The sequence below is a fragment of the Podarcis tiliguerta genome (assembly GCF_965153285.1).
Source record: "Podarcis tiliguerta genome assembly, chromosome: 4".
Taxonomy (NCBI): domain Eukaryota; kingdom Metazoa; phylum Chordata; class Lepidosauria; order Squamata; family Lacertidae; genus Podarcis; species Podarcis tiliguerta.
The window spans coordinates 32,953,306-32,977,294 of record NC_139537.1 but is presented as its reverse complement, the minus strand read 5'-3'; the positions used below and the strand labels follow the sequence as shown (position 1 = coordinate 32,977,294).

Below are 23,989 nucleotides of genomic sequence, written 5' to 3'. Positions count from 1 at the left end.
TGGAATTTGCAATGTGCTATGGGAAATTTCCCAGCTCTCACTGATTCTGTGCAGACTCTGAACTTTCAAATAAATAAACAAAATTTAAAAATACAGTAACTAACACAGCCAGAGTGGAACTTAAGGCACCCTCCTATTTCACAGTGAACTTCATTAGTAAAAGACGAAATATTTATATGATCTGAAGAGAAACCAGGGTATTTTAACAACAAACTTCATACTGACTTTTCTTCCACCAGCTCAGATTCATACATACAAACAAAACGTGTTTTGTCTCACCCTGTTTTGAACTTGCAGTGCATTTTTTGTAAGATCCTCCAGGCAGGTAATGGATGTTCTTATGGAATTTGAAGATGTGCAAGACGCACACATGGAGAGGGCAGTCACACTGTGGACCTTCTTAAGAAGAAGTCAATGGATCATCTTTAATGGGTCTAAGGTATAAAATGTTATTAGCCAGCGGAACTGACTTCCTACATTCCTACAGCAGAGAATGATGCAGCTTTAATTTGAGCAATTATCTCAATTAACTAGACACCTATAGCAGAGGCACCCTATGTACTCTCTTTCAAATCAGAACCAGTGAAGGACCAGGAGCACAGCCTGGGAGTCATTTTGGGCTCACAGCTGTCCATGGAGGCGCAGGTTAATTCTGTGTCCAGGGCGGCTTTCTACCAGCTCCATCTGGTATGCAGTCTAAGACTCTACCTGCCCACGGACTCTCGCGCCAGAGTGGTGCATGCTCTAGTTATCTCCCGCTTGGACTACTGCAGTGCGCTCTACATGGGGCAACCTTTGAAGGTGACCCGGAAACTGCAATTAATCCAGAATGTGGCAGCTAGACTGGTGACTGGGAGCAGCCACCAAGACCACATAACACCAGTCTTGAAAGACCTACATTGGCTCCCAGTATGTCTCCGAGCACAATTCAAAGTGTTGGTGCTGACCTTTAAAGCCCTAAATGGCCTTGGCCCAGTATACCTGAAGGAGCGTCTCTACCCCCATCGTTCTGCCCGGACACTAAGGGCCTTCTGGCGGTTCCCTCATTGCAAGAAGCCAAGTTACAAGGAACCAGGCAGAGGGCCTTTTCGGTAGTGGCACCTGCCCTGTGGAACGCCCTCCCACCAGATGTCAAAGAGAACTACCAGACTTTTAGAAGACATCTGAAGGCAGCTCTCTTTAGGGAAGCTTTTAATGTTTAATAGACTACACTTTTTTGGAAGCCACCCAGAGTGGCTGGGGAAACCTAGCCAGATGGGCGGGATATAAATAATAAATTGTTGTTGTTGTTGTTGTTGTTGGTCAGCAGTTAAAGAGAACTATTTGTTTTATTTCATTAACCTCCACTTGTGTGCATACTGCTTGTGCAGCTGAGTTTCAATGCTCTTTCCAGGGTGGACAAAAAGAAATGATTAATTTTTTAAAAAATAAAATGATTTTTTTTATTATTATTTAAATCGGATTTTTTTGGATTTAAATTGGATTTTTAAAATAAAACGCTTTTGGAGAAAAAATCTTTCTAAAGAGAGTTTTCTATTTAAGTTACATTATAGTCCAAAGGCTATTCATCAGGGAATAAAAATTTGTTTTAACTTTTTCATGTGTGCTAAAATTCAGTCTAAGGTGTGTGGGGTTTTAAAAAAAATTGTTTAACCACATCAGTTAACAAACATGGATACATATGCTATAATGTTATTGTTTTAGTTAAATAAATGGTTTAAATTGCTATTAAGGAAATGATTATTTTTCTCCTTCAGGCAGCAGAAAAGTTGTCTAAATATAAGCAATCATTTCATAATTATCTGTCTATGTATTTCTAATAGTATAACCAAATCAGTAATTTTTGATATAATTGTAAAAGCTAGTCTGAATATTTATTATTCCAAAAATGAAACCTTCATCTGGTTGTAAATATTAAGATTATACTAGCAAGCATGAGTCTTTCTGTAAAAAAAAAATGATTTAAATCAAGTCTTACTGACTAGTGATTTAAATCATGATTTAAATCAATTTGATTTCAATCAAATCCACCCCGGTTCTTTCTTTTTCTTTGAAGGGTTACCTTGCTCAAGATTCCACTGTTGGCAATTTCTGTTGTTTCATTGCTGTTGCAAAGGTGGAAAACGATAGTCTGCACATGCACACTAACCAGATACACTGGAAGGAGGCACATTGCAAGCTTTTTAAACAAATGTTGAAATTTGCAAGAGGCTGGGTTGCTTGATAGGAAGCCACATGTGCTCTGGTGGCTTCCTGTCAAGCAACCCAGCCTCAACTCTGGTGACAGAGGAGTAAGACCTAAGGTAACCAAATATCAACACATGAGAGGCATGTAATGACTCTCTTGAAAAAGGCAATGGGAAGGTTTGACTTCTTGGGGAAATTTGACTTCTTGCACAGAGCCATCACTTCATTCTTCCTCTTCTACCACATGGAACCTGTTGGGTATGAAGTACTAGCCTGCAACTGAAGCAAACTATCCCCATTCCCATCAGAGCTGTCTAGAGAAATCTAGAATGGAGTAAGAGACTCGGTGCCCCCAGTAGGGAGAATTGTAGCATGTGGCGCATTATGGCTGGAGAGCTGCTTATGCATCATGGGGGGGGGGTCCTTGTATTGGAGATGATAAATGGGCTTAGTTAATAAGACCTTTTTAATCTGTTCCAGAACTTGAAGAGAGAATAAGAAGCCCGTTGCATTGCCCAGTAGCATATCCTGTCTTGCTGAACCTGCCTTAAGCAGAGGATTGGTTCAGCTAGACATGGGCCAGGCAGAAGACAAATCTACAACAATCGGTGATATCTCAGCAATTTTCAGTACACAGGCAAGGGGTTTCAGATTCCCATTAGTTTAACAATGGCAACAACAAAATGGCCCCCTACACACATGCTAAAAAGCTTTAAGAATCCCTGATCTGCAGAAACTCCAGGGTAGATTTTGCATGTCACCCCCAAGCAGCTGCCCACCCAAATCAAATAAAAATAAATAAATACTTTACTAACTGAACAATCACATTGCAGTTAGCTTGGTTCCGCGCACACACCCCAACATAAATCCTGCACCCCCAACATAAATCCTGGCTACGCCCAGGCCCCCAAGCCACCATTTTGCAGCTGCCCACACCTGGAGCAGATGAACTGAAAGATCCCTTCCACAATTCTATAATTCTCCACAGTAAAATATGCAACAGTATCCCTTAAGGGCTGGTGTAGATAACAAGGACATGACCCAGAAGGCCTACATTACTTAGTACTTCCATTAATTTATCCCTTGAATTAGACAGCCATCTTTCATCTTACAGACTTTGTTCACCATTTTCTCTACCACCTGGAATATTTGAATCATATTGGGCATCATGGCTGTGGCAGGGACGATTCTGTCTTAGGGAACTAAGTTGTAGCAGCTTTTCTCAACTTCCATGACTTACTTTTATGAAATTCATAAGGGGAAACATTGCTTTGTAGAATCACCTTTGGTATAGAAAGCATGCTTTATAGGTTAAGATTTAATAACAGTAACAAAAAAAAACTATGCTGAAATATCTTATTGTGGGGCGATAATATTTTGGGGTCATATTTTCAGTCGGAAAAAAGGTGTTTCCAATTACTGGGAGCATTCCTGTGGGTCATAACAACACAGTCTAGCATATAAAGGAACAAGCAAGCTATAGACCTGTATCTAATATTCTGTGACATGCTGTATTGTATTTACACATAAATCAGTTGCCATCAGCATTTGACTCATGCTGAAAATATCTGCAGTGCTACCAGAATAATGAAATGGTTAGATCACATCCTTGTTGCTGTTGTTGAAAAACAACCACCCATACTGGTCTTGAAGGCAAAGGAGCAACTAAAACACGTTAATTAATCTTCAACAAGTTTCCCTATTTATTTAGGCACACTGAGTGTTTCCCACCAAGCCCCACAATATATAAAGAATAGAAGGCAGGCCAAATAACAGCAAATATGAAAAAACTATTCTATACACCACTCTTCCTTGATTCGGCAAACTCCGGTGTAGCGGGTAAGGGAGTCGACTTTCCAGGAGCCAAAGAGAAAAAGACAGCAGCCGGCGGGAAGTTCTCCTGCACAGTCCCCAACAAACTGCGCCCATGGTGCGAGAAAGGCGTTTAACATTCATTTCGACGGGACTTGCGCAAAAGAACGTCCCGCTAGAATGTGAGAAAGGCTTGAGCGGAAAGTTTCCAGCGAGAGATGCTCAAAGACGTGCGTCGACGTCGCTGCAAATCACATATAAATGCTTTCCCTACTCAGAACTCCATGGGAATCCAGTTATTCCCAGGTAAGCGCAGAACTGCCCGAGTAGCGCTAAACTCAGGAAAGGAGACTTTTGCGGCGTGAACGTGCTCAGGATCGGGCAGCGAGCAGACGGGAGAGATCCACTCCGGAGCAGACGGGAGATCCACTTCGGAGCAGATGGTAGAGATCCACTCCGGAGCAGACGAGAGAGATCCACTCCGGAGCAGACGGGAGAGATCCACTCCGGAGCAGACGGGAGATCCACTCCGGAGCAGATGGTAGAGATCCACTCCGGAGCAGACGAGAGAGATCCACTCCGGAGCAGACGGGAGAGATCCACTCCCTCAAATCTGTGGAAACGGGGGCGAGGGGGGGGGAGAGAACCACGCAAATACAGGGGCTAAGGCTTACCGAACTTGGTCTGCTTCTTTGCAACTTTTTTTTGCAAAATGATCCTTATTGTCCCAATTGGGAACTTCTGAGAATCATTTAACCCGCGGCGCTCCGGCGACTTTCAGGGATGCGGACGTGTGGGTGACCTCATCCCTCCTCAGCAGCAGCTACGAAAGGCTGGAGGCGATCGTCGTCCGGGAAAGATGCACCCGCGCGGCGGCTCCTCCCCGCTCCCATCCCGCCTCCTCCCGCTGCCCAGAGATGCGCCTCTTCGGGCCAGTGGCGCCGCTGGGACAATCAAGCCGGCGCCTTCTCCCTCTCGCCTCCGCGCCCGCCTCCCAGCCGCGTCCCATTGGCCCCTTCTACCCCCTCTCGCCTGCGGATGGGCTGGAGGAGACGTCCGTCTGCGAGAGAGTTCCCCGCCTCCCTGCAGCCGCCCTCTGCTGGGGTAAGAGGGGCACTGCCTCAGGGGCTGCAGTGATGTGGCACCGAGGGGAGGTGGCCAAAGGCAGGGAAGGGGAGAGACTGTCCCACAGGCGAGATGGGCACAACTGGCGCCCACTGGCCCGACTGGGAATCACGGAGGACTACTGCCTTGTGAGGAGAAAACGAGGGGTGCTCTCCTACCAAGAGTCAAGCGAAGATGTTCTCTCCCTCCTCCCTCGTTGTGGGCACTTTTGGGAGTCCCAGAAAAACAGCCATTTATTTCCTTTGTAGGAACTCCTGCTGGTCTTAAGAAATTGAGAGAGAGAGAGAGAGAGCAGCCCTCTGGATTTTTCAGGAGGACCCTTTAAGCAGCAATCGTTTGGCAAACTTCCCTGGCCTGATAGATGCAAATTCAATTCCTTTACTGTATTTGGTTCCAGTTACTACTAAAAGGTTTTGTTTTTGCAGAGCTGGACAGCCCCAAAAGGAAGAAGACCCCATTAAAATTGGCCCTTATTCTCCAGCACAGGGAAAGGGTGACCGCTTCTCTCTTCTTGAATCCATCATCCTCAGAGGCTTCTGTTTTCTGGTTGTAATTAGAATTTTTTTAAAAAATAATTTTTATTAAATTTTCCATTTTAACAATCCAATCAAAGCACATTACATATTCCAAATTATACAAATACATATCATATAGTCCAAATATTCAAATAATAATTTTTTGTTGGGACTTCCTACGCTTCAAGTTCGGTGGGGCTCTGATCATCTTATATCTCTACTGCCTTGAGTTTCCAATAGTTCCTTTAAATCTTCCTCTTGTTACCCTTCCTTCTTTCATGGCCTCTGAGTTGTTTTTACAGGCAAGTTGAAGTAAGCAATGATGTGCTTCTGTGTGAAATTGGTATGCTTGACTCTCCTATTGCAGCTGGTAAGCCTATTGTTTGCAGTATATCCTCACACTTCTTCTTCCTCTTCTTTATTGTAAAAGAGTCGTTTTTAAAGAGAAAGAATAGAAAAGCAAAACGGGGAACAGAAAACCAGGAAAGCCATATATCTCTGTGCCATCTGATAAACATCAGTGTGCTACAAACGATAGGCAAACAAATGTTTGGCATTTTACAATGTTAAGATATCACACATTGGTGGGGGTAGGGAGCAGGAAACCTCAGCAGCGCTGGCACAGAATAATAGAATTCTAGAGTTGGAAGGTACAGCAAGTGGCATCTAGTACGGCCTTATGGTTTTACCAAGTGTGCCAATACCTCCCTCTTGTGCATAGGTGGTGTAATTTTGGCTGCATGAGACGTTCATTCCTGGAAATTGGAAATAGAGGGAACATAGGATGCTGCCTTGTACTGCATCAGACCAGCAGTCTGTCTAGCTTAGCATTGTCTGCACAGACTGGCAGCAGCTCACCAGAGTTTCAGAAAGGGGGTCTTTCCCAGTCCCACCTGCATATGCTGGAGGTTGAACATGGGATGTTCTACATGCACAGCAGATGCTCTGTCACTGCGCTATGGCTCCTCCCGATGGGTCCCTGGAACAATATGTGTTATTTGTGTCTTGGAGGAGCCTTCAGAGTTTGCCCTTTTCAAACAGGGGACTGCTTAGAGTGAGTGGGTGGGTGGGTGCTGGATGACATGAAAGCAAGAAAACAGTTGGGTTCCTTCATATATATGTATGTGTGTGTGTGTATGTGTTCATGCACGCGCACAAGCTTGTGGGGTCAGTCTGGGTGATACTCTGGTTCCTTTCGATTCTTGGGTTCCGTCATCTCTGGGCGTAGAGGTATATAAAACCAAGCTTGCCAAACCAGTTCCTTTTTCAAGGGTGCCAAATGGGTGAGGGCTTTCCCCACCCATCTCATCTGGCTGGTATGCAGAAGGATAGCCAAGTTGTGATCAGTGAGCTGGAAAGAAGATAAAGCAGAAGAGAGAGAGAGAGAGAGAGAGAGAGAGAGAGACGTGTTTGCTCTTTGCTGGACTTTGGGGCTTCCCTGAAAGCAAGATCTATGAGGGTGTTCATGCTGTGAGCCCTTCCATCCTATGCTCAGGTTGTGTTCAAATAAAATATCTTAAAAGACAGCAGAGTCTCAGCTGACTTTCATTCCAAAGAAACAGAACCCTGGGTAAGTGATGGAACCCCTAGAGTCTCTCAGTGCTCAGAGAGTGGTGATGTGCATCCAGTTTTTCCAGATTTTTTTCTTTTCACAGCCAGCATTCTCAGTTCACTAGTCAAGCATAGTCTTCATTGGACTGCTTTGTGGGGTTTCCCTCCCCCTCCTTTAGAGTTTTTCTAAATACTGTTTTTTGTACTTCTGCACATTTCACTGCCCTAAGGATGATGGTGTGCTGCTCTCATGTCTGGTTGCTTGATACTGTTTTGGCTACTTAAGCAACAACACTTGGGGAATTCAATCGGAATTAGCATGCAGAAAGATGGTGGTGGTGATATCTCCTTTAAGTTAGACTCTCTTCCTTCAAAACTGGTCATACTCCATACATAAATGTGTCCTGGTAAAGCAGACAAAATCCCACTCTTTAATCACCTTGATTTTGTGAAGTAAAGGGTGGTATATACAAAAATCAACTATGTCGCCAAAAGAGAGGTCCATCGTGATTTGGTTCCCAAGCAGCCCATTTGCCATTTCAGCACTCCATGAAAACATTCACTTTTAATGACTTTCTGAGTGACTCAAAAATCCCACGGCAATCGAAATAAATGTCACTGTGTGCTGGAGCCATATTCTGTAGGTCACAAGCAGAGACTGCCTATAGCGGAGGCCATGTTCTGTCACAGAAAGTTGCTTATCTGCAGTTATGTAAGAAATCTGCTGCAGAAGATCCAGACCTACAGCTTTAAAGATGAGTGCCTGGAAGTAAATAACTCCTTGTCAGCAATGCCAGCTCGAGACATTTTGCTGCCTGGTAAAGGACAAGATGACACCCTTCTCCTATTCCAGAAGCTGACTGGTCTGGCAGCTGAATCTTATTTCAAGTGCTGGCGACAGGAAAATGCCCTCCACTGCACTTGAGGCAGCAGGCTAGCTCATGGTAAGCTGCAGGGCATACAGGCAGCTCTGGCTTGCCACCTCTCCCTGTCCTACAGCCTCTGCCGCCTGAGACAGCTGCGTTACCCTACCCAATGGTAGGACTGGCCCTGCTTGTCAGAGCATACAGGGGGACGGACTTAGAAAGGGCAGTAGGGGAAGATAACCCAAAAGAGCAACTTTGCATAAATTACTCCTGTCCCACATACTTGCGGTCCTCTGGTAGTCACTTGCCTATATTCCCAGATATTAACCTTATTCCTGCATATTGGAATGTAGGAAGGGCCAAGTCACATCACTGGTGTATCTAGTTTAGTATTGTCTCTTTTCAGTGCTAAATGCCGAGATGAATTCCCCAAATACACTTTTCCAAAATAGTTTATATTTACTACATTATGTCTACATAGTATGATCTTCTTTTGTATGTTCTCTCTCTCTGTGTGTGTAATACATACAAAATTTAGAAATAGAATTGATGAGCGGGAAGGGACATTGAGAGTCATCTAGTCCAACCCCCTGTAATGCAAAAATATTTTTGCCCAACGTGGGGCTCGAACCCATGACCCTGAGATTAAGAGTTTCATGCTGTATTGACTGGGCTTTTAGTATGTGCACGCAGCTATACAAATTTATTATTATTATTATTATTATTATTATTATTATTATTATTCTGCTTTACAGTGGTACCTCGGGTTACATACGCTTCAGGTTACAGACTCCACTAACCCAGAAATAGTACTTCAGGTTAAGAAATTTGCTTCAGGATGAGAACAGAAATCGTGCCCCGTTGGCACAGCAGGAGCAGGAGGCCCCATTAGCTAAAGTGGTGCTTCAGGTTAAGAACAGTTTCAAGTTAAGAACAGATCTCCGGAACAAATTAAGTACTTAACCCGAGGTACCGCTGTATATTTAAAGAAAAAGCTGTTTTACATAAAATAAAACAATCCAGAATATAACAAAGCCAAGCTTCAAGAAAATTATTTCAGATCCTTCTCTGTGACATTTGGCTTTCCCCATATTTTTTTACCTTCTTAATTTACATAGCTGCCCCATAGCAGAAGTACTCTAGGAAGCCAGTATGGTGTAGTGGTTAGAGTGTCAGACTAGGACCTGGGACATCGGGGTTCAAATCCCCACTCAGTCATGAAGCTCACTGGGTGACCTTGGGCCAGCCACAACCTCTTAAGCTACCTCACTAGTTGTTGTACCCAACCAAAAAAGCCATTTTAGGCCGCATCTGCACTATACATTTAAAACAGCATCTTGCCGCATTTAACAGTTATAGTTCCCTCAAAGAATCCTGGGCACTACGGTTTGTAAAGGGTGCTGAGAGTTGTTTAGAGACCCTTATTTCCTCACAGAGCTACAGTTATCAAAGTTCCTTCAGAAGAGGGATTGATCATTAAACCACTCTGTAAATTATAGCTCCACACCCTTAACCAACTGCAGCTCCCAGGTTTTTTGGGGGGAGGCAGGAGAGCCAAAACTATTGAAAATGCTTGCTACTGCTCTGACTATATACTGAGGATATGGGCTTAGTCCATTGTCTGATGACATCACTGCTGAGTTAATAATTCTGCTGATGCAGGCCTCCTGTGATCTTCATCACAAATGTGACAATAACTTGGCTGTTTCAACAACTCTTAACGATGAGGATGGCTTACAGAGAAAAGAGACTTCAGACAAAACCTGTTTTAATAATAAGGTAATCTCATCTATTTAGATACATTCTGCATGTGAATGCGGCTAAGACAATGCACAGGTAGATACCAATGTAAATAATTCTTACCATGTGCCATAATCATCCCACTGAAAACAGAAAGAGCTTACAAAATATACACTGAAACTGTTTCATCAGCTGAAAACCTCAAGGTAAAAAACAAGTAACATGATTCAGTCGTTATTTGAAGATAAACTGTGAGAATTCTTTTCATTGCAAAAGACCAGAGAAAGTTTCTCAGTTCTATTTCTGGGTTCATCAGGTCGCTTGACATACATAGGCTTCTTCATGAATAAGTTTTGGATATTTTTCAGGAACCAACCTGTCTTCTGAATTATTATTGTGGCTTACAATTTAATAGAGTGGAGCTCAATTTATTTCCCATTGAAATATGGAGATTACAAAGTTGAACATAGTGTGGCAAAGCGTTTCCTTCTCCTGGTCTACAAAGATACACTGCTTGATACCCAGTAGGTTGTAAGGTCTAAAAATGCCCAGCAGTGTAAGTAATTTTTTGACATATATTATTAGTCACTCAAGAAATTCTTCAAAATTAGGTCCTGCCTTCTGGAAATGTATTAAAGACCAACCAACCATCTTTTGGTTATCTTAAAGGAGGCTCACCAGGTGCATTTATTACATATATTTAGGGACCAGGCAAAATCTTTTCTCCCAAGGATCACAAGGCAGTTAACAATATAAAAACACAAAAATATATAATAGTAACAAATAGTAACAAATGAAACAATACACCCCTCCCCCAGTTTAAAAGGCCATAGATTGTTTAATTAGGCAAAGACCTGGGAGAAGAAACGTTAAAATGGAACATACTCCTTGCTGTCGTTTGCCAAGTAATGTTTAGTACACACAACTTATGCAGCTTTGAGTTCTGATGTTTGATTAATGACTAATTATGAATTCATTAACATCATGTCATGACACCATGAGCCAGACAATTAAAATGATAAAGTGATTGTTTTTCTCTTTGAACATGAATTTTGCAAACTTTTCTTTTTAAAAAATGGATATACCATACATTGGAGATTTCATGCTTTCCAAAATAATTAGGGACATCATTGGCTTAGGTACAGATGAGATTAATACAGACTTTACTATGTGTTTGCCACACATCTACTATGCATTTGTCACACGTATGCACCTGATGTGTGATAAAGTCTTCCTTACCACTCCTAACCAAACCATCCAGTGAGAAAGCTCATTCCAGGATAGTTTGCTTGTAGACTTTGTGTGGACTTTGGATGCGAGTCAAAAAGTGGATCATAAATCCACTATTTATTTGATTTAATCCTTAGTATAGATGTAATGTTCATTGCTGTATTGACCAAATGCTTTTGAAAGATCATGTTGAAATAAATTAAGAACCATTAATTAAATTACATTCATTATATAAAGATTTTGCATTACAGTATTCTTGTCTCCTGCTTTTGTTAAATGGCTTACCATAAGCAACACTTGATCATCTACCAAACATTACATATCTATCTTTTTCAGAAATATATTTTTAGTGGCTGTGGTTGTTTATGTTTGCATTTTTGGAAGGAAGCCATTCTGAAAATAACTACCTTTTCAGTTTTCTCCCCAACCTCCCTGTTTTGCTTAGCCCTTAAACGAAAGGACATCATGAACAATGAATAAAGAGCAATGAAGATTTTCTGCAAATGGTGGTGGAGGAAAATCTGACTTCTACTGAACATCTGTGTGATTGGCAAGTCAAAACACCAATGCACTCCCCTCTAAGGAACAATGGAGAAACCTACTAAGCAGCAGATACACAAAATTGAATCCCAGGTAGGTGTGGGCGGGGGATTGCTTTCTGTTAAATGGCACAAATTATTTCTGAAGATGTACTAACAACATAAAAATATGCTGTCTTTGAAAGAGATTTATTGTTGCTGTATGACAAATAGCCAGACACAGGTGCTGTATTGGTCCTCTTAAAACTTTTGTTTAGAGTTTATACAGTACTTTACAAAGAAGACGTTGACATACTATCTCTCCTCCAGGATATTTATGTTGCTCTGAACTAGTCTTTGTTATTGAGCAGAGCTGCTCAGATGTGTGTACACAGTTCCCAGACTTAAGGGCTGTCACATGGAAGAAAGAACATGCTTGTTTTCTGCTGTTCTGGAGAGGAGGACTCGTACCAATGGCTTCGAGTTACAAGAAAGGAGATTCTGACTAAACATGTGGGGAAACTTTCTGACAGTAAGAACTGTTTGGCAGTGGAACAGACTCCCATGAGAGGTGGTGAACTCTCCTTCTCTGGAGGTTTTAAAGCAGAGGTTGGATGGTTGATCTGTCTTGGATGCTTTAGCTGAGATTCCTGCATTGCAGGGGGTTGGACTAGATGACCCTGGGCACTGTCTTCCAACTCTTAGATTCCATGATTCTATGATTTTCTCTTCAGAAAAGTACTTCTCTGCATAGTATGAGGGCACCTAGGTGCACAGCAGACCCAACACAGAACCATGAACCTCATGAGATGTCTAGAGGTTCTAGTGTTCTGAGAGAGGGAGCAAAAAATAATTTCTCCACTTTCTTCATGCCATGCATAGTTTTATAAATTTATATCATGTCACCTCTCACTTGCCTTTTCTCTAAACTAAAAAGTCTCAGTTGCTGCAAACTTTCCTCATAAAGGAGTCGCTCCATCCCCTTAATCCTAGCTCTGTACCTGGTTCCCTGTAACCTCACTTCTCACAGGGAGGGAACCGCCAGAAGGTCCTCGGAGCTGGACCTCAGTGTCCAGGCTGAACGATGAAGATGCCAGTGCTCAGCAGCTGTGAAAAAGCTGAATTCCATGCAAGGGATTGTCAAGAAAGGAACCGAAAATAAAACTGCCAATATCATGGCATTAAACAAAAATGTGTACAGTTCTAGTTGTCACACCTCAAAAAGGATATTACAGGATAGAGCTGGTAAAGGTTCAGAAAAGAACAAGCAAAATGGTTAAGGGGATAGAGCTTGTCTGAATAGAGGATAGAGTAGGGTGTGTTGAGTGCGCGCAAATGCTAACCTACAGTACAAAGGCTAACTTTATATTCACTACTGCAACCACTTTTGCCTCTAGCCACAACTACCCAGTGGTGTATGGCCTATGGCATGTTGCTTAGAAGGGAATATAGCCCCTGGGCTGAAATAGATTCCCAACTCCTGCTTCATAGACTACTCCTTGACCCAAGCCCATTGGGCGATTTATATAAAAAAAATAGTTTAGAATTTAAAAGTAATATGAATTCTGGAAAGTGCCACTGACTGTTGGGAAGGGGTACCATAATGTGATAGGCTAGACAGGAGAATAGCACTGGAAACATATGTTTGTTCTAGGAGAGGGGTATGAGAATGTGGTAGAAAAAGAAGAAATGAGGCAGCAGAGATGTGGAAGAAATAAAAGAAGTGTAACAGGTGACCCAACAAGAGGTTGTGTTTTTAGACTTTAGATAGCTTCAGTATAGTTTTGGTTCCCTTTATATAGAATTTTAAACATACAAAGCAATTTAATTTATACATTTGTTTTGGGTGAATATTTAAAACATGTTTGGTCCGTACTTTTATACAAACAGAAAAAACAAGGTTTGACATGGAACACAGAGTAACTCCCAATTTGTTTTCATACAGTACATGACTATATACAGGTGTTTACAATACAGTTGTACTTTGGATTCTGAACGCCTTGTGAGTCAAACGTTTTGGCTCCCGAATGCCGCAAACCCAGAAGTGAGTGTTCTGGTTTGTGAACGTTCTTTGGAACCCAAATGTCCGATGTGTCTTTCGATTGGCTGCAGGAGCTTCTTGCAGCCAATTGGAAGCTGTGCCTTGGTTTCCAAATGTTTTGGAAGTCAAACGGACTTCCAGAACGGATTCCATTCGACTTCCGAGGTACCACTGTATTGTTATCTATGAAACTTAAAATCATGCAGCAGAAGTCAGTAGTCAGTATGCATGGATGATTCTTCCTCTTTCATGAACCTACTGCTGAATATTTGCTCAGCTTCCAGCCTTAACAAAAACCATCTTCAAAGGCTTAGCACAAGCCTTTCATATTTATATTTGTGTTTGCAAATTAACACATTGAATGGTTGTCTGACAATTGATTGCTCATGTTGGTTAGATAAATGTTTCTGATTGAATGTAGTTTTTTTTTAACAAGTCTATACAAACAGCTTCAAAGGAATACAAAGTATTTTAATTTTAACATTTATGCTTTGTTCTACTTATATAACACTTAGGGAATAAAAACTAAGTGTCAGAATCTATTTTATACCATCATTTCTTTAAAAAGTCAGTCTATCCTAATGGATGCAAACACATTTCCTCTTTATTCCTGGGCATCATGGAAATTATTAACTATGTTTCCCTGCTGCAAATTCCGTGTTGTGTTCTCCTTCACCTTGCTCTCTCTTTGGCTCCTTCTTTTCTCCCGCTTTCTTACGAGACCTGCTCTTGGGAATATGCAGTTTTTCTCTTTCTCTCCTCTCTTTCATCCCTTCAGGTTCCTGAAAGAAACAGAGCACTGAAAATTAATTTAATAATATGTCTATGGCACGAATATGGTAACTGAGTTAATGTTCCAATTATTAAATATTTTTCATATTGATTTACTATAAGTTTAAATATAATATAGGTACCTTTAAAGAAACAGAACCACATTGTCAAACAGCTGAGTAAAATAGTTCAAGATAGCTGGAGAAGCCATTCAAATCTAGCTGATATCATGGTTGACCCGGACCAACTAATTATTCCATATTGATATGAAAGTGGAAGTGGTGCTGGTTGGGCTAAGCATTTTTTATATCCGTTCCACTTTGCCACTTGAAAAGTATAAATTACGTAAAGTTAAACACATTGTTCAATTAGATTAGCATATGCAAATGGTTGCACTTACCAAAGAAACTGAGCGCTTGTTTTTGAAATGCAGCTGCTGCTCAAAGGATTCTGAAAATTCCTGTATGGAGTTTGATCTACTGTTTGGTCCACTTGTCCCTTGGGAAGAATTACCATTTGAGGATTTTTTGCTTGCCTTCATATGACAATGGCATTCTGTATCTTGATCTTCTTGCAATTCTTTTAGGTGGCCTGAGGATGGGATCTTGGTAGAACCATGAAGCCTTGTCATATGAATGGAAGAAAGCTTGGCCTGTAAAAAAAAGAATCATTATGCAATAAAAATAAAAATAACCTTTATGCAGAAATTTGACACAAAATAGGTTTCATTACTCTATTTCATCCATGATATGAAGTCACACACGTGTGTGTGTGTGTGTGTGTTTTAAATCCCATGTCTACATTCTTGAAGAGATGTAGATCTCTGGCTGTTGCTACATATTGTGGGGCAGTCAAAATAATACTTTCCTTATGAACACGGTTTTTAGTCACCCGCCTTAACAAAATGAAATAAATGATAAATGTATATTATTTATCATTTCATTTGTTATGTGTAAGGAAGATATTTTTATTGACACGCACTGAGTCCAAAAAATGAAAGTAACTGCCCTCCCCGCACCAGCCATTTATCTTTATTTTTCAGCATTATTCCTGCTTGGTTGCTTCTAGGTAATTAGGAGGTAGCCATGGTTTTTTTTTAGAAATCTAGTGGCAATGTTAAATGCTGATAACCAAATCCCCTTTCTAATGGTTTACAGCACAATCCTATAATATAATGAGTTCTACTCCCAAGTAAGTAGATATAGGGTTGCAACCTTTAGTCATACCAGTATTGTGCCAGAGTGGAAATGGACTCATTTTCCAAGGACCTGGAATCAGCTACTTTCTTACCCAGTGTTCAAGCATGCTTTGAGGTTGGTTGTTCTTCAGATGTTAGATTGGGAAAAACTCTTTAGGCCTCATCTGTACTATAAATTGAGAGTGGTATCATCAGAGTGGTTTTACAGTCAATCCCTTTTCCCAGGGATTTCTGGGAACTGTAGCTCTCTGAGGGAAATAGGGATCTACTGACACCTCTCAGCAGCCTTAACAAACAACAGTTCCTGGGCTTCTTTGGAGGAAGTGGTATAATATTGCTTCAAAAGTACAGCACAGATGAGCCCATAGACTGATAACTGACTGGAAGTATTTCCTTAAGTACCTTTTTCATGGATTATTGCAGCCATCCAGCTATTGGATTCAAATGAAAGCCTTTCCACAGGAATTTCCTGCCAGGATTTTTGTCAGATGTCTTGGACTTCTGGCTAGGAGCAACATTGTAGTTTGTAATATTTACCTCCCATATGTATTTTCTCTCCTAATGTTTTTATATCTGGTTCTGTAAGTACACTTGATTAAAAGGCTTGAGAAAAAGGATAGTTTTCATGTGACAGCTGAATACAATGACATTCATCTTTTAAAAAGTCATTATTTATTGATTTAAAACCTCCAACAGTTAATACTAAAGTTCTCAGGTTGTTCAGGTAAAATATGAGAACAATTCAGATAGAAAGCATTCTGTGATAATGATACAAAGCTCTTACTGCGAGGTTAGGTTGGTCCTTCAGTAGCTGCTGCATTGGGAATTCATAGGAGCTGTCCAAATGTGGGTAATATAGTATAGATGTAAGCTCACTGTCAGCTATGAAAACTTCCCAAAGAAATGGACTTCTTGCAATAAGGAAAGTGAAAGACAAATGCACCCAAAAGTGTGGAATGAATAGCAGGAAGGGGTATAAGCACTCCACAAGCAAATCAGGATGAATGCTCAGTGTTGTATAACTTTACCATATAAAAAGATCAGAACACATGTTCAATAAATAGTTGATATAATTTAATTTCCACATAAGCTCTGTGCAAGCAAATCAGGATGAATATTCAAAAACTAGATTGAAGAGCCCTTTGTGTTTTCCAAAACCTGTTTGTAACCCCAGCCTTAGCTTTAATAAACTCATTCCTCTATTTATTTATTTAAAGATTTTCTTGGTTTACAAAAGTATGTGCAATGGCTCTCTCTTTTTCTCCAAGTAACATTTTTTACAGACCAGTTTCATTTGTTGAGACATTAGGAAGAAGAGGGGGAAAGATGTGGAGGGGGGGAAGGTGAGTGGGGTTGGGGTTGGGTGGCGATGTTTCTATTATACTTAATATATGTGGGGTTTTGTGTCAGCGTCGCTTGTACAGGTTCTCTGCTATTCAGTTGTGTTCCTTTGGTGGTGAGAAAGGTTGGGGTTGGCCTAAGGTGTGGTTGTTTTTTATGATTGGCTGTGGTGATCTTTGTTTTCATGTGTGAGAGGGGTGTAGGTGTGGGTGTGTTTCGGATCAGGTTAGCCATATTGATTTGTATGCTGTTGGTGGATTTTCACAACTCCTTCCTTAATTTGGGCCCACTGTGTAGTGGTGACGAGACACCAAAGAGCAGTGCTTGCCTTATTGTACCTTCCTATTCGTTTCATGCTACTGAGAGAGAAAAACCCAAGATCCTGCTGTTACACAGCAGAGACTGGGGAGTACAGAATTAATCATGTTAATCATACAAGCTGTTTTTAACTTCCCTTTTCTAATCTGGCATCAGGAAGCCCCAACTTTAGGAGAGCATGCATATAGGAGTCAAAGCCACTAATCAAACCATCACCAATGGTTTGTAGGGAATCACAGGAAATTCCATTTTGCTTGGGGGGGGGATGAGGAAATACAGAAACTTCCAACAACTTGAGAGGTTATCTGATATAATGAAGTGGGAATTATATGCATGTATCTGTATCTGGAAAGCCATTCAAAGAACATGATTTCCTATCGCAAGCTTTTAGTGAATTGTTCCCACTGTGAGTATGCAGTGAATATTGATCTGATCATAGAAGCACTGCTTTAGGAAATGGGCTGTAAATGAGTTAATTGAAAGATTCTAGATCTTCTGATGTTTTAAAGGCAAGTTATAATTTTAAAGAAGGTACTACAGATATGGACAAGTAACTTTAACTGAATTATTTATAACTAAAACCAAAGAGAGTAAGAGGCTGTAATCTCACAGAATAGATAATCTAGTTATTAGAGTACAATGTGGGTGTAAAGAGAGGCCCATTTCCCTCCTTGCTGTTCTACTGATCCTATGAAAGACTTTTAGTATGACAATTAAATACCACAGGCTGTAGCGCTGGTCTTTAAAAAGGATTTTAAAAATCATGGAGGATGCATTTATAGATGTTGGACACACTAGCTAAATAAAACTTCCATGTTCAGATTACGTATACCTCTGAACAATTGATGTTAGGGACATTTATGTCCATTTTGTAAGCTCCCAGAGATATCTGGTTGGTTGTGGCTAGGAAAAAAGTAGTGGACTGCATATATAATGGGTTGTTTTCATATTTACTTTACTCTAGAATTGTTATCATTTGTTACGCACTTATGGAAAATCCAGACAATCACATGAACAAATATGTACATTATAGTGTTGTCTGTTTTGTCCTCCATTTTCGATTTGAGGATTTTGAAGTTTATTCAGTGATGACTGAAAAAGTGCTATTGAAGCTTATTAGGACTCATGCACCTTTAATTAAAACCTTCCAATTTATATGTTCTGCTCTTTTAATGCTTCCTGTTAACCATGGCAGTGAACTTTTCATTTGTATATATGGTAGATTTATTTATGCTTCTATATAAAAATAACATTCTAAAAATGGGATGAAATTAGTTATTAAAGCCTTCTTTAGAGGCCAGCAATTAAGAGAGGCCAATCAAGAGGCAATTAACAGGTTCTTCATCAATAATTTTGTTGCCATGCTCATCTGGAAGCAATAAAAAGGGACAGAAAGAGCAAACAAGAAGCTTTCAATTAATGTAGCAAGAGATCTTTGCTGATATTTACTTTTAGTAGTCATTGTATAAGGATTTTGGCCATGGGGAAGAGCATTGCTTCATAATATATTGCTATATTAAGTGCTGAATTTTAATACTGTTCTTAGCTGACAAATAATGCCGTAGCAGTGTTATAGGGCTATAGTGTAAAAACTGGAACTGAAAAATGCCCTACTGCCTTTCCTCATAAAAGGTGACACAGGTGCTGGGTTTTTACAAGAGTAATGAATATATTTTAAAATGTTCAAAAATAATAAGTGTCAGAATTATTTTTAAGTATGACATACCTTAAGCATTTGTATATCATTTTTTAGTAGTCACTCTTGATGTAAATTAGATGAATTACATTCTCTCTCTCTCAGTCACTCACACACACACACATGGACATTGTATGCATTAAAAATAAACCAACAGATATAATTGTTCCCTAACCTTTTGCATTAGCAATTTAAGCACAGCTTTGTAGAACATCATTTGTTTTAGTGACAATTTTGGGATTTGTTCAGCAAGAATTTAGAGCCGACGGGAATTTTGCTCACAAAAAGTGAACCTATGTGGACTTCAATACTCTTACATGCACACATTCTTCTTGCCCTGTTCTCCCCAGATGGAAAATACCAAGTACCCTAGCACAGTACTGAATTTATCTGGAATCTTCCTATTAGATAGAAAAAGTGGGATGGATAGTGGATAGAATGGTGAACTGTCAATTGGGCACATGTTGGAACAGATTCAAAACTCTGTGTTCCCCCGGTGATTCACATCTCATCACACTTTTTACGAATCCAAAAGTTTGTGTTGCTCCTTAGTGAAGTTAGGTGAATGCAACAACTTGGGGAAACATGCTTTGATAAGTTCACAAAGTGTTTATTTTAGCTAGTCATTGTCTATTTTCAAATTTAATTGACTATTAATCATTTCGTAAATTTGCTAATTAACTTATTAACCTTTTCCCTAATGATTCTCAGACACCATCACCCTCAAACAGGAGCCAAAACAGTATGAAACAGGGGTGGGGGTATCACCATGCTTGAAGGAATTCTAACTACAACCCATTTTTTTTTTAATTAAGTCTGAGGGACCAAAAGCCACAAAAAGCCCCAGTGAGCTTGCTCACTAGCCACAGAATGTTGAGCATCGATTGGAAAAGAACAATAGAAAACGAAGGTGTGCGTGGAATGGAATGGGATGTCCTAGGGAAGGCCATAGCTGGCTGATGCACACCCTGAACAGGAACTCTGTTAGGAGGCAGAGATACATCATAACGTTTTGTTGCACTTGTATATGGTAATATGAACTTGGAGATCCCATGACTATCGGAAAGGCAGTGGAACTGGACCACCCACAGAGAAAGCCAAAGGTTTTGTATACCCAAAGGACTCTGCTGGTATACAGAAACATATTCTTAATTAAAACAAAAAACCAAAACAACCTCCATCCCCTCTCTGCAAAAAAAAAAGCCTGATGGAGACTGAGCGTATTCATTGCCTTCCGGGATCTGGGGAATGCTGAGGTTATTTCAAGGTCAGATGAGAAAAAGATAAACAGAAGGGAGAGTGGCTTGTGGTCAGAAGATGCATGCTGTGAGACACACCTCTTCCCATCCAAATCTCTCCTACTCTAGTTCAGGATTCTTTAACCTATTAAAGAGTTCTGATCCAACTGAAACTAAATTAGTTGGGGCTTGTGGGGAGATTTATAAGGATGGGGGGGTAAAACTTCCTCTGCCCCTCTTGCAAGGATCTTTTACATGCAAGGGATGGTATGCTTATGGAAACATAGACAAGGGACTGTGTTTGATGATCTTGTTTTAGAGCAATTCATGTAGCCATGTGCTATGGGAAATTTCCCAGCTCCTCACTGATTCTGTGCAGACTCTGAACTTTCAAATAAATAAACAAAATTTAAAAATACAGTAACTAACACAGCCAGAGTGGAACTTAAGGCACCCTCCTATTTCACAGTGAACTTCATTAGTAAAAGACAAAATATTTATATGATCTGAAGAGAAACCAGGGTATTTTCACAACAAACTTCATACTGACTTTTCTTCCATCAGCTCAGATTCATACATACAAACAAAACGTGTCCATTAATTCTGGCCGTGCAAATTTGACTCAAGATCTTATGGGATAAAAACATTTTTTTCATCCTGAACAATTCTCATGCTTGAGTTCTACAATATTTTCATTTATATTTTATTTATTAGCTCTGGTTGTGGAAATTTACTGTATTGACATGGATGCTGAAAAGCATTTAGGATTCACATCTTGCTATGTATTGGATTTTTAAAAAATAAATAAAACCACCATCCAATAATTCAACCATAGGTCTGAATTACACAACCACAGGGCATGATCCTTTCTCTCCTATTTTTTTGGCTTTCTCTTCACATTCTCTACTTACGGTCTTACCGGAAGAGAGGCTCTCCTTTCACTCAGCGATCTTGTCTGCTGCTTCCTGTGTGCTCTACTCTCTCTTTCATCAGTCACACTATGGCCCCAGAAACTACTCATCCATTTTGCAAAGGAAAGATCATCATCCTCTTCATAGTCCATGTACAGACGGGAAATATGTATGTGAAACAGCACTGCTGAATTATAGCCAAACAACTATGAGGGAATAGTGCTGCAATTTGAAATTGGTCCCTTCTATTTTGAAAATGCTGCCACCTAAAAGCAACCCAACAAATATATATTAGTCCAGCGCTGCCCTTGGTCTTGTCTATATATGTACAAGCCCAGCCCTGGTAATCTATTTTAACAATTGCTACTTGTTTCTAACCTTTCCATTACAGAAATTCCCAATGTCACACATCCTGCAGGGTGACAAGAGAACTGGGCCGCCTGCTTCATAGTCTTGCTGTTGAGTGCACCAGCTGTCAATACCAATGGAGAGCTTTCCATGATAACATGCCTGCAAGGCTCAGGCTGTGATTTAGATCTGGCTTGCAATTTGAGGAAGCAAAATTGATGTATTGACCATGTTCAGGAACTAGCACAGTATAGATCTTAAATGACTGTACAAAATAACATGTTCTCTCTTCCAATATTCAAATTACACATTGCATCTATACAAAAAGGCTCTCCTAGGAAGATTCTAGAATTTGGCTAACACTACATTGTGCCAACCAAAGACTGGTTCCAATCTGCCACTGTATGTGCATTTATACATTTATTCCTCTTATAATTATGTTTCAGGTATACTAATTGATATTTCCAAAGCAGAAAAAGTGGTCCACCTGTGGAAAATATAAACACAAACAAAAATATAAACACAAACTTTTGAAATCTATGTCTAGTACATAAACATGCAAAACATTCATCTGACCACACTGTCTGGTGAAGAAACCATACACATTTATAACAGACTGCTTCCTCCCTCAAGAGACCATCAGATTAAATCAATTGGTGGGATGTTTAGGATGAACATGAAACAGGATGTCTTAATTAATGGTGATTAACTTATGAAGCCCATAGCAACAGGACATGGTAAGGGCTATTACCTTAGTGAGCTTTAAAGAGAAGGATTAGACTTATTCTCCATAGGGCTATGGTTATTATCTCAGTCATATATACTTTACATTTTCTGATTTCTTTTTAGTTGTTGATAATGTAAAAAAAGTTCCTGGGGAGGAGGCTAGAGAGTGAATTCAGATTTTGTAAAATAAAATCTGAGAGATATCTCTTCTTCTTCTCAGGAGAGCTTCACAGAAGTGTATGCAATGGCAGATTTTACTCTTCCACCATTAAGACCAACAGCAAAGCCACCATCAATGTTCAGTGTGCATCTCCCACCAGTGAAAACATCAGCCAGACAAGCACCAGCACCCTTGTCGACCACAACTCCTTCTCATCCAACTAGAGGTTCAAACAAGCATGCTCCATCTTCTTCCGCAATGACAAATCCTGTTTTTCTTCCTCCACTGCATTCTGCAGGCAAGAAAATGGGAGGAAAATGCAATGTGCTCCCTCCACTAAATGCTGCAGTCAAACAAGCGGAAGCAACACAGGAAGCATTTTGTTTGCAGGTGAGCAGCCATGTTGGACTTAAAACAGTCACTTAGTTGTCTTGTTCTGGTGGGTCTACCAGACAATTCAGCATCACCAGACAAATATTTTTACAAATTTGTCATCTCCAAGCAAAAAGTAGAAGTTTGAATGCTGTGGGAGACCAACAGTAAAATTAGAAAGAAAAGAAGTAGCTTTTATAGTAAGTATAGGATTCACTGCACATTTAAATATATTTCCTAAGGTCAGATAATATAAACAACTATAAGGCTGTTGCATACCATATGCAACCACCCCCACCCCGAGAATCCTGAGAACTGTAGTTTGTCAAGGGTGCTCTGTGAGGAGTACAGTTCCCAGTTCCTTCACAAAGTAAAATAAGTTGTCAGCACAAACACCCTGGCATTAGTACACCAGTTAACACTTCCCACCACTCAATCCACAAAGGAGAGCATTGAACCTCTTGATGAACTGCAATTCAGTAATTTCATGTTGTAGCCTTCTTTTGAAGTTCTTAGCTTGTACAGTGGTACCTCTGGTTACAAACTTAATTTGTTCCGGAGGTCTGTTCTTAACCCAAAACCTTTCTTAACCTGAGGGACTTTAGCTAATGGGGCCTCCTGCTGCCACCACACCGCCGCGTGATTTCTCTTCTCATCCTGAGGTAAAGTTCTTAATCCAAGGTACTACTTTCGGCTTAGCAGAGCCTGTAACCCGAAGTGTTTGTAACCTGAAGTGTTTGTGACTCGAGGTACCACTGTACTCACCAGTTGCCAAGATCCAACCCTACTGGGTAGGGAGTGGGTATGTGATTGTGCAGTTTTCCATGCACCATTATAGGCTGTTTTCATACTAGAGTATATTTGATGGGAGTAGAGGTTGCTGATGTGATCCCCACAAATATTCATTATTTTATTGTCTGAATGAGGTGTTTGTTGATGTGATTTTATTTCATAATTGTAAAAAATGTTCGCATTTATATGTTTTGCATATATACGTATGTGTTTATAGATATACATACATACACGTCTAAGATATGTCACGTGTTAGCAGGATGTACATTTTTTTCATCCCTGCACGAAATTAAATTTCAGTAACATTCCCTTGCGTGACTGCACAGTCCTGCATTGCAAGCAGTTGAACTAGATGATTCTTAGGGTCCCTTCCAACTCTGTAATTCTACGATTCTGCATTCTCCGCTTACACCGCTTCCCGCCAGCGGGTGGACAGACGGCTGTCCCTCCTTCCTTCGCCTCCGCCGTGTCTGCGCCGGCTCCATCCGGCCAGCAGGTGGCGCTGTAGCCTAGGACTTGCTGGTAATGGGAAG

At 40.5% G+C, this 23,989-nt stretch overlaps 3 protein-coding genes across 7 annotated transcripts in view; 1 reads left to right on the top strand and 2 right to left on the bottom strand.

Annotated features, from left to right (window-relative positions):
- LOC310676522 (leukemia NUP98 fusion partner 1-like) overlaps nt 1-21,189 on the bottom strand; it is a 27,731-nt gene extending 6,542 nt beyond the window's left edge. The window contains exon 1 of the mRNA XM_083438530.1: nt 21,059-21,189. The gene's annotated coding sequence lies outside the window, so the exon portion shown is untranslated. The remainder of the gene's footprint in view (nt 1-21,058) is intronic.
- The window catches only part of TOMM70 (translocase of outer mitochondrial membrane 70), a gene marked incomplete at its 5' end in the record, with an annotated part of 38,067 nt that continues 23,798 nt past the window's right edge, over nt 9,721-23,989 (top strand). For 2 of the 3 annotated variants that reach the window (XM_083438370.1, XM_083438368.1), the window contains 3 exons: nt 9,721-9,835; nt 11,442-11,659; nt 22,353-22,682. In XM_083438370.1, coding sequence (XP_083294496.1) covers nt 11,615-11,659; nt 22,353-22,682 — 375 coding nt within the window. The remainder of the gene's footprint in view (nt 9,836-11,441; nt 11,660-22,352; nt 22,683-23,989) is intronic. The other variant, XM_083438369.1, reaches the window with a different exon arrangement.
- Nucleotides 13,346-23,989, bottom strand: LOC310676513 (leukemia NUP98 fusion partner 1-like; the record flags this gene model as incomplete). 3 transcript variants are annotated; one of them, XM_083438506.1, is made up of 4 exons in its annotated part: nt 13,346-14,367; nt 14,757-15,008; nt 21,067-21,324; nt 23,867-23,989. In XM_083438506.1, the coding sequence occupies 3 exons, from the start codon at nt 21,208-21,210 to the stop codon at nt 14,215-14,217; spliced, it is 549 nt and encodes a 182-aa protein (XP_083294632.1). In that variant the 3' UTR covers nt 13,346-14,214. The 3 variants fall into 3 exon arrangements, with proteins under 3 accessions (XP_083294632.1, XP_083294631.1, XP_083294633.1); XM_083438505.1 differs by lacking the exon at nt 23,867-23,989 and adding an exon at nt 22,158-22,353; XM_083438507.1 differs by lacking the exon at nt 21,067-21,324 and having other exon boundaries at nt 23,867-23,941.